General features: G+C 32.8%; 1 protein-coding gene across 1 annotated transcript; it reads left to right on the top strand.

Annotated features, from left to right (window-relative positions):
• Window positions 1–2,817: 2,817 nt before the first annotated feature.
• Window positions 2,818–5,247, top strand: LOC105801164 (blue copper protein 1a). The gene is made up of 3 exons (XM_012632496.2): window positions 2,818–3,025; window positions 4,700–4,828; window positions 4,931–5,247. Exons 1-3 carry the CDS (start codon window positions 2,818–2,820, stop codon window positions 5,245–5,247), a joined length of 654 nt encoding a protein of 217 aa, XP_012487950.2.
• The last annotated feature ends 5,536 nt before the right edge of the window (window positions 5,248–10,783 follow it).

The following is a 10,783-nucleotide window of genomic DNA, read 5'->3' as shown; positions in this document are numbered from 1 at the left end:
CTATAACAACTCAAGTTAATCTATTAAGAAATCATATAACCATTTAAAATTTTCCCAATGAAGGATATAACAGATTTGGATACATGGTTAACCATCCAAAACACACTAGAATATTTGAGTGAGATTAACCAACCGAGAACACACCTGGGCACCAAGTGCCTAGCCCGTAGGCTAACATCCTTCCAAAACACACCTGGGTACCAAGTGCCATGCCCGATGGCTTTATATCCACCCTAGTAACACACTAGAATCACTATAATATGACTCAAAAATTTATAACATATGTTGGACTTCAGTATATTCAGTGAACAGTAGTGAATCAATAATCATTCTCTCAACACAATCAAACCTGTATTGTGCGCATTAAAAACTTATTAGCACGCCAATTGCATCCTATCCTACGTTCATCAGTTCAATAATATCGAATAATAGTGTTCAAATCAATTATTTTCTGGACTTACATCAATTTATTTCAATTCAATTAAATCAGGATATTCAAAATCTTAATTCATAGTTAATATAACATTTAATCGTAATACGAGCTAAACCATACGAAACCTACTGCTTAGAAGAGACCTAAAGTGACCTGCTTCTTTCGAGAGCAAGATCTCAAGTTACCTGGCCTATGTCCATAGGCTTTAGCACGACACCCTATATGTTTTGTCTTCATTCTATGCAAACCCTACTCTATGTCTAGAGTCTGTTGTAGGTATTCAGTCGAATACCCATTTGTATCATTCAATTTTAGTCTAATTAATACAACATTTTCAGAATTATATTTAGTTCATGGGCATATTGCACACTCATCTATGTCTAGAGAATGTATGCATATAGTTAGGAAATAGAAGCAATTGAATGAAACAGTAGATTAAATCAAATATATGCTTCAACCATTAAAGAAATAAAAGTTTCATCATGTAATCCCAACTCTATGAGATTTAATTCATGGGTTGGCAATTGAAATTCAAGTTCAAAATAACATCCAACATCATTTCGATCAAATCAATTTACGGAAGAACATAATAAGAAATATTTGAAGAACTTAGGAAGATGGTTGTCGCCAAACCGATCTACAATCCAGTAGCATAATGTCCTGTGGTGGCTTAAAGAGACTGCCTTCAGCTTCCTCTTTCCATTTCTGCTTAGCCATTACCCTCTTATTGTTGCCTTCGGATCTCCACACTTAAGGCGTCTTCATTCGACTTTTTATAAGCATTTCTTTCTAGGGTAACTCCTACAGCCCACGATATCTTTTCCTCTTTTTTAGGTAGATTTTTTTGGTACAAGTAGAGTTAGGTTGAAACTAGTATATACTGAATGTTGACTCGGTCATCTTCTCAAAATTGCCACGGCATACAAGGTGGAAAAATGTCCAACCTTTTGCCTCAGTAAACTTTCACTCCTTTATTTCTTTCTCCACACCTTGCACTTGCCAAACCACCAAGCATAACCCTTTCACACGCAATTAAAAGTATCTAACATGTAACCACAATCCAAGCTCTTATTGCAAATGATAAAAATACTAATAAAATGTCCTAAAATGCCACTAAATGTACCCAAGTACAAGCAATTAGCTAGGTCTAAATGAATGAAATATAACTCTTTTCAAGAGTTATCAATGCTTTATAAAAAAAGCGAAGCATTAGAAGCCTTTAAAGTTTTCAAGGCTAAAGTATAGAAACAATGCGATAAGCAAATTAAGATTGTAAGAATCGATAAAGGTGGTGAGTATTATGGTAGATACACTGATGATTGACAAACACTTAGTCCATTTGCGAAGTTTCTTTAAGATAAAGGTATAGTTGCCCAATCCACCATGCGAGGCTCACCTAATTAGAATAGTGTTGTTGAAAGAAGAAACTGAAATTTAATGGACATGGTGTAAAGTATGCTTAGTAGCTCTAAGCTGCCTAACTTCTTATAGGTTGAAGTTCTCAAAATGGCAGTGTATATATTAAACCGAGTTCCAACTAAGGTTGTCCCAAAAACACCTTTTGAGTTGATTAAAGGTTGGAAATCGAGTTTGCGACATATACGCGTATGGGGATGCCCTTCTGAAGTAAGAGTTTATAACCCACAAGAAAAGGAACTAGACCTAAGGACCATTAGTGGGTATTTCATTGGATATGTCGAAAGGTCCAAATGATACAAATTCTATTGTCCATCACATAACACTAGAATTGCGGAATTAAGAAATGCAAAAAGTTTTTAGAGTGACTCAATCAATGGGAGTGACCTATCTCGGGACATGATTTCTGTAGGTCAACCTTTCACCTCAGGTGAGAGATTTATTATCATACAAAACACCCCTCAAGCTCAACTAGGTGTTGAACAACCAATTAATGAAAATCCATAAACTGTTGAAAACACTCCAGTAGATCAAGTTGTTCAAGTAAATCTAGAAATTATATAACAATCAGTTGAACAGCATGATCCACAGGAAATTGTTGGTTCAACATTGAGGAGATCTATTAAAGAAAAGAAATTGGCAGTTTCTAGTGACTATATTGTGTATCTGCAAGATCTGACTATATTATTGGAGCTGAAAATGATCCTAAGTTATTTTCACAAGCCATGAGTTACAAAGAGTTAGAATTGTGGTACAATGCTATGAAAGAAGAGATGAATTCCATGAAAAATAATGATGTTTGGGATCTTTTGTCGTTACCTGTAAGCGTAAAAGCCATTGGATGTAAATGAGTCTTCAAAACAAAAAGAGACTCAATAGGCAACATAGAAAGATATAAAGCTAGACATCGTGGTATCTTAGGTCTATCTCAAGAAACCTATATCAACAAAGTTTTAGAAATATTTCAGATGAAAGATTGTTCAGCGAGTGTTGCTCCCATCGTGAAGGCTGATAAGTTCAATTTGAACCAATGCCCAAAGAACGAATTTGAGAGGGAGCAAATGAAAAGCATTCCATATGCTTCTGTTGTTGGAAGCTTGATGTATGCTCAAGTCTGCACAAGACCTGACATTGTATTTGCAGTTGGAATGTTGGGCAGCTATCAAAGTAATCCAGGTATTGACCATTGGAGAGTTGTAAAGAAATTTTTAAGATATCTTAAAGGGTTAAAAGAATACACGCTTACATACAAACGATTAGACAATTTGGAGGTGATTGGCTACTCTAATTCAGACTTTGCCGGCTGTGTTGATTGACGTAAACCAACATCAGGTTACATATTTATGTTTGCTGGTGGAGCTATATCTTGAAGGAGCACCAAGTGGTCCTTAACTACTACTTCTACTATGGAGACTAAGTTCGTTTCATGTTTTGAGGCTAGCTCACATAGAGTATGGTTGAAGAGTTTCATATATGGACTTAGACTTGTGGATTCTATTTCTAGGCCATTGATGATATATTGCGACAATTCAGTTGCTACCTTTATGGCTAAAAACAACAAAAGTGGAAGTCGAAGTAAAAATATAAACATTAAGTATTTAGCCATAAGAGAACGTGTTAAAGAAAAGAAAGTGGTGATTGAGCACATTAACACTGAGCAGATGTTACCTGATCTTTTGACTAAAGACATGCCACCACACAAATCTAAGGATCATATTGTCACTATGGGACTTGTTCCCACCTTGTAAATTTTCGTTATAAGAACGATTATAATGAAACTCTATTAAGTTTGATGTTTCTCATATTTTCTGTGCACATTAATTTGATTGTTTCGAGAAATGCCACTGAAGTTTGGACATAAAATCAACATTGGGTTTATTCATTAAGAAATTTGGGCTAAAGTGTTGAGGCATGATGCATTGTAATACATGGAAGATACTACTCAAATACTAAGAGAAAATATCGCCATGATTCATGTATTATGTTTTGACTTTAAGTATTCATGGGCAATACAAATCAAGTGGGAGAATGTTAGATGTGGTTCATGGGAATAACCCCCATGTTTTCATTCCCACATTTTGCCCACTATTTTTTCTTTGGTGTTAGTGGAGTATATGATGGGTGGTGTTTGATTGGGAACAACACTATAAATACCTTCCAAGCCTAAGGTCCTTAAGCACCAAAAATATTTTCTGAAAACAATTCCATCTAGTGAAGTTTTCGAGTGTTTAGAAGGCTTTAGCGATTTTGTGTTTTTCAAATGTCGTGTTTTCATAAAGCTAGATATGGCGTCCTTGTCGGTTGATTAATGCGCTTGACAAGTAGAGTTACAATTTCTAGATTTGACATTCTGTTTGATTTTCCGTTGCTTAAATATTGTTTAAACCGTGATTTGTGCTTACATTTTAATGGCGGTAACGAAGTGTATAGAAACTTGGAGCATATTTTAACCTTCAAATTTACTTTATAATTTGACATAAACAAATAATTAATCCAAGGCAAAGCATGAAAACCATATTGATTATTAGCTGGTTGTAATGATATTATAATCATCTCCAAATCTTCAGATGATCCAATGAAATTTAATACTAATTCGGGAGTACCGTCCTTGGATACAAAGGTTTAGCTATCTTTCAAAAGACAAATAGATGTGTATATATTGTTTTTAACTTGAATGTTGTACGCTTTTGAGCCCAACAATTAATTTTAACACTATAAATACTTTCTTCCACCCATGGGTTTTGACAGGCCTTCCATGCTTCAAAAATAAAAAAAAAACATTAGAGCAACAAATTAATTTTTTATTAAATCGAATGGCTATTCATCGTTCGTTAGTTATTTTTGCAATAGTTGCTTTGAAGACTCCGGCAATCTCACTTGCTACGGATTTCGTAGTTGGTGATGATGATAGGTGGAAATTAGGAATTAAATACGAAGATTGGGCTAAAGGCAAGCAGTTCTTTGTTGGGGACACTCTTGGTAAACTTTACCATCCAAAACCTTTTGTTTCTTTTGTAATTCTTCTTGGGCCATAAATATACTTATGGATCAAACACTCACTTTTACTTATTTTTGTTGCAGTTTTTAAGTACAATGCTACAGTTCACAATGTGTACAAAGTGAAGGGAGATAATTTCAAAAGTTGCACTGTTCCATCCAACAATAGCTTGGGCTCTTTCACTGGAAATGATACAATTAAGTTGGCAACCACCGGCAATAAATGGTACATATGCGGCGTCAACGGCCATTGTGATGGTGGGATGAAGCTTAAGATCACAGTGCTAGACGGTACTGCCCCAGCTCCAGCTCCTAGCGCTGCTTCAACTTTATTAGCGACCAATTTCCAAATCTTTTTAGGAATGATTTTCACTATTACTTCAATTGTCATAGTTTATTAACTAAAATTGTAATCCCATTAAGTCTTCATTCGTACCAATTTAAAACAATAACAAAATGTTTCTTATTCTTCTCTTGTGATAAATGCTCAATATTTTGAACCTTTGAATGAATAAAATGATTTTTAATTATTTAATTGCTTAAATGTTGCTATTAGTCATTGTACTTTACGAAAGTTGTGAATTTGGTCAAATACTATAATTTGGTCATTTCTAATCCTTGTATTTTTAATTTTTAAAATTTTAGTTCGAGCAAACGATAATTGTTAAATGCAGTTAAGTTCAATTATTTCCAAAATTTGATGCAAGAAATATATTATTATATATAAATGTCATATGAGTTTGTTATTTCCATATATTACTCATTAAAAAAATCAATTAACAAATTAATGATTGCCAGTTGCGTCTAAGACTGATATTTCAAAATCCAACAAGTATAAAGACTTAGAATGATTGAATTGGGGAATATGGACCAAATCTACAATTGCACGCATAATATAGGACAAGTAATTGAATTTAAACAAACAAATCTAATTTTTAATGTTTGGGTCAAGACTAAAATTTTAAAATTCGAAAAGTATAAGAACTAAAATTGACCACTTGAAAAGTACAAAGACTAAAATTAATCAAATTAAAGTACAATACTAAATCCACAACTTTCACAAAGTACATGGACCAAGAATAAAACTTAACCTATTTAATATTTAATACGTAGAAATGTTTTCTTATTTTAGGGTAAATCTCAAAAGCTAATCAAATATGATAATCTAATGTACTTGTACACATAAAAATTGAATTTTATTCTATTTTCACGTACCATTAACATCATTAGTTAAATGACACCAATTTACAGTTTTCTTAATGCGAGTTCAATAAATATATTTATTCAGAATGAAAATAACTAGATTTATTTGGTTTTGAAATGCTTGAGTCTCTTTGTAAGCTAAATTTTATATAATTACGCTATCTAATTGAAAATTTTAATTATACCTTCTCTTTTTCTTTTAAAAGAATGTTGTAGTTTTAAGAAATAATTGAATGAAACAGTAACCCAAATAACTGAATGGAAACTCTGATTTAGATTCAATTTTATGATGTAACAATTGAAATTTAAAATTCTAATCATTATTAAATCTCATACCATGCCAATGGTACGTTGTTACAACTTTAATACCAGTAAGAAATTACAAACTTTAAATAAGACTAGACTACAAATGGAGTCGACTTAAACCTTGAGGCGTAGCCTCTAAGTGTGCCCCTCTATATACATGAACAACTATTGCGTCCGTTACTAGAATCTAGTGGTGTATGGCTTGGTTCCTCCACTCTATTCTCCGAGTTATCATCTATCCTGCATACAAGCGATAAATCTTTATAAGTTCGGAAGAACTTAGTGAGATCCGCACATAATTATTCAGAGATGATTGCTTAAAATTTAAGAAGGTGAGATCCTATGCGCAGAGTTAAAACTCCCTGAATTTTGTAGGAAAATTCACAAATTTTGTTGGTGTAGCCAATGCCTTACTTTTTCTCTCTGAGCCAACCCTTGGTGAACATAACCGTCGATCTAATTACAGCCAAGGTCCATCTAAAAATACTCTCTCATGGGTCTTGACCATGTTCACCGTTGTTCCAAACCCTCTTAATGCTATTCATGATAGACCTCTTCATTATTACCCCTATTCACCATAACTGCTGATCCTTACCTTGATCCCTTTAAGTCATACTGAACCCTGTATGGATCGACTGTGCCATTCTGACGATTACTTGCCTCTTTTGTAGCCAATGTTGATCCCCTTCCCTACTTAAGGTCTCTTCCTAGTATCCTCCATTGTAGAACTTAAATATGATGCTTGGCTGACTGAACAAACATTCGTTTTTCTAGTGGGCTTCCACTCGCCATGCAACCCTCAAGCACTAATTCACATTAGTTCCCTCTTAAAGGTATTCCAATTTAATCGATGGTTCCTAGCGGACTATTTTCTGACTTTATATCTCTTGACGGGCTACACTCTTGGTAGAACCACACGACCTTTCCAGTGCTATATAGTCCTGACAAACCCCTACCTGAAATAATAATACCCTCCGGGCTTCCTTGCTCGTTAGTCCTCACGGTTTTCCTCATGCTACAAGATCTCAAGCTGACACCCTTCTTTACGATAATCACTGGTGGACTTACAGCTTAGACCATTTAGCCAAGAGTCTACTTCATAGGCCCACTTATAATATCTGATGTTATATCTCTTGCTAACCATTGGCGAGCTAAAGATGATGGTTTCCACATACCTCGAGGAGGGTATCTCATGTATTACTTCAGCCCTGTTAAGGCCACATAGATCAATTTCCCCTTTTTGTAATACTTTTGTAGATTCTCTTACTAGGCCGCTTATTCGCATTCTAAGGAGCGTCGGTTCATCCCAGTATGCTACTCGCCGCACAAGTCTTAAAGTGACTTCCCTTTTCTTGCCCTATTATTTTTCCTAGCTCAACATTTTGGCGGACTTAATCTACTGCTGTAGCCCAGCTATGGTATTACACAGTTGAACCAATGTTTACTGTCTAGGTGGACTACTCCGTGTTTACTGTCTTGGAGGACTACCCTTTGTTTACTGAATTCGAGAGCCTTTAAACCTCTTTTGAGGTGTTGCTTCGTAGAGTCTGTGTACCATCGCCATAATGTCGCCCTATAGAGCCTGCAAACCGCCTCGCATTGTTGCTCTATGGAACCTAATAACCATCGTTACGGTGCTGCCCCAAGGACCAGTTGATAATCATCATCATGGTTTCCTTCTAGCTAGCCATTAGCTAACTATCCCATGACACCGCCCAACTCCCTTGAGTCCCACCATAATTCACCCATTCCTCCATTATGCCATATTTTCCTATCTTCGTCTACCCAATCAAGGGAATCCCCTCCATACTCTGCATACAATAAGAACATGCTTACGCATATAACAACAGGGGCGAAACTAGGAAATTTTTTAAGGGGGCCGAAATTAAATTGTAATTTTTATGATACAAAAAATGTAATATTACCATTTTAATAGTCTATATCTTTATAATTTTTAAAAGATTAAATCAAAATTTTATATTTTTAGGGGGGAGAAAGTATTAAATCAAAATTTTATATTTTTAGGGGGGAAAAAGTGTAATTTTACCTTTACTAATTTAAAATTTTAAAAATTTTAAGGGGCCTAAATAGAAAATTTTCCAATTTAGAGGGGCCCGGGGCCCCTGTTAGCTCCCTTTGGGTTCTTCCCTTTATAACAATCCACTTATTTCTATGACATGTAGTATGCCACATATCAATATGACAGTACTAGCCACAACTAACATGCTGAGAGCATACTAGCAAGCAAACATATTTTCCACAGCATAATGCATGCTTAGCCTACTCATTCATCGTAAACACACACAACTATGAATTCAAATTGAAATCACAATAGGTATATCAATAGGACAATTCCAGCACAACAACAAACACGTAAGGTGATGTGTCGAGTCTCACCTGAGCTACTTCATCTTTGACAGCTTAGCTTTTCCAAATGCTATAGTCTCATTCATCCTGGCAATTAAACATGAAAATCATGTTACGAATTAAACCGAGAGTTATTCATACTTTAGAAACCAACATGCAGAAACCTTTAAAAGTTTTTCCAGAAACCGTTAACTCCATTCTCTTTCCTCAAATCCATGAAGGCAGAAAGGTTAAGAACCTTACTAATTATGAAATTTTCAACTGATAGACATCAAACTCCAGTTTTAGCTCACCATGCTGAGCTTTTCCTTAAACCCTCTCTTCATCTGGGAAGACTTAAAAGGAAAATGAAGAATTCCCTTGCAAAATAACACTTCTCACATATATATAGCTCCTAAACACGGTCTTCCAAACTCATTTAGCCAGTCATCGACAATCATTATGTCTTCCACTATGGAACCAGTCGGTTTCATCCCAACCAAACCAAAATTGAAACTTAACTATTTATCCAAGAGTCACGAATTTTTCCCAAAATTCTTAGTAGAGTCCGCCAACTTACTATATGTTCAATTAACTCCCAAAATTCCTTTAAATTAGAGTCCTTAATTAAATATGGGTGTGACAAACCATGTAATGCCAACGAGATGATATCATTTACCCATTGTTATAATATTAAAATTTATGATTATGAAATTGTTAAGCTTAAAATAATATTTTTTTATAAAAAAGACACATATTAATAGCATTTATCAGTTAAATTTATATATTTAAAATATAATAAGAGTTAATTGCATTCATGGATTAAAGTAGAGCAAAGATAAATATATAATTAAAAATCAAATATTAACAATTTTAATGTTAAAACAAATTAATTTAACAATATATAAAATAAATAAATTGTAAGAAATTATTTAAAATATTATTTAAATTATAATATATTAATATTAATATTAATATTAATATTCAAACCATGATGAACTTTTTATTATTTTAATATTATTTTTAAAAATAAAGACATTATATAATCGATTCTAAAATAGTTTAAATTTTTAAAAATATTTTTAATTATATTACCTTTTAATTTATTGATAATTTTTTGAAGAATTTAATTAAAAATTTAAACAAAATTGACACTATAAAATTTTTTAAATTTAATATACACAATCAATCTTTACATCGTACAAGAATATAAACTAATATAATATAATACTGTAGATAATGGTAAGTCCCCAACCCAACAGTCTTACCTCTAAACATGTGGGCTTTTTCTTTTTATTTGCCTTTTGTTTTTAATATTATAAGATAATAGTTAATTTGGGTTTGGTGTTTATATTAAGCAAAAAAAAAGATATTTAATTGATATGCTTTAATTTTTATTTAATTTAGTATCTTTATTTTATAATATTATTAATTAGTTTAAATAATTAAATATTGTTAACTATTCAAATTAAAATGTTGATGTTAATTTTTCTTAAGAACATTAACAAAAAGAAATTATCATGAGTTCAAATATGCACTTTTAAGAAAACTTTTGTTCAGTATTTTCAACATTACTTTTATTGTTATATGACTACTAAGTGAAACTTTTTTAATTAAAAATGTCAAATTATTGAATTTAATAGAAGAATTTTAACGACGATAACAATTTGATCTAAACTTTTAAAATTAAAAAATAGAGAGACTAAATTCCAAATGTAGTGTATAGAGACCTAAAACATATTTTAACGTTTAAAATTTTTACTTTATAATTTGACATAACATAAACAAATAATTAATACTAAAAATCATATTGATTATTATTATTAGTTGGTTGAAATGATATTGTAATCATCTCGAAATCCAATGAAATTTAATATTAATTCGGCAATATCGTCTTTGGATACAAGGGCTTAGCAAATAGATGCGCATATATTGTTTTTAACTTGAATGTTGTACGCTTTTGAGACCAACAATTAGTTTTAACACTATAAATACTTACTTCCACCCATGGTTTTTGACAGGCATTCCATGCTTAGAAAATAAAAACATTAGAGCAACAAATTAAAATTTTTATTAAATCAA

Source organism: Gossypium raimondii, chromosome 11, assembly GCF_025698545.1.
Source record: "Gossypium raimondii isolate GPD5lz chromosome 11, ASM2569854v1, whole genome shotgun sequence".
Classification (NCBI taxonomy): domain Eukaryota; kingdom Viridiplantae; phylum Streptophyta; class Magnoliopsida; order Malvales; family Malvaceae; genus Gossypium; species Gossypium raimondii.
This window is presented reverse-complemented; position numbering and strand designations above follow the sequence as displayed.

Excerpts from the sequence above, each read along its gene's own strand:
- LOC105801164 (XM_012632496.2), top strand. The coding sequence starts at position 2,818 with ATGAAAGATTGTTCAGCGAGTGTTGCTCCCATCGTGAAGGCTGATAAG. Across the intron at positions 3,026-4,699 it reads CAGCTATCAAAGTAATCCAG|TTGCTTTGAAGACTCCGGCA; the intron begins GTATTGACCATT and ends TTTTTGCAATAG. Across the intron at positions 4,829-4,930 it reads CTTTGTTGGGGACACTCTTG|TTTTTAAGTACAATGCTACA; the intron begins GTAAACTTTACC and ends TTTTTGTTGCAG.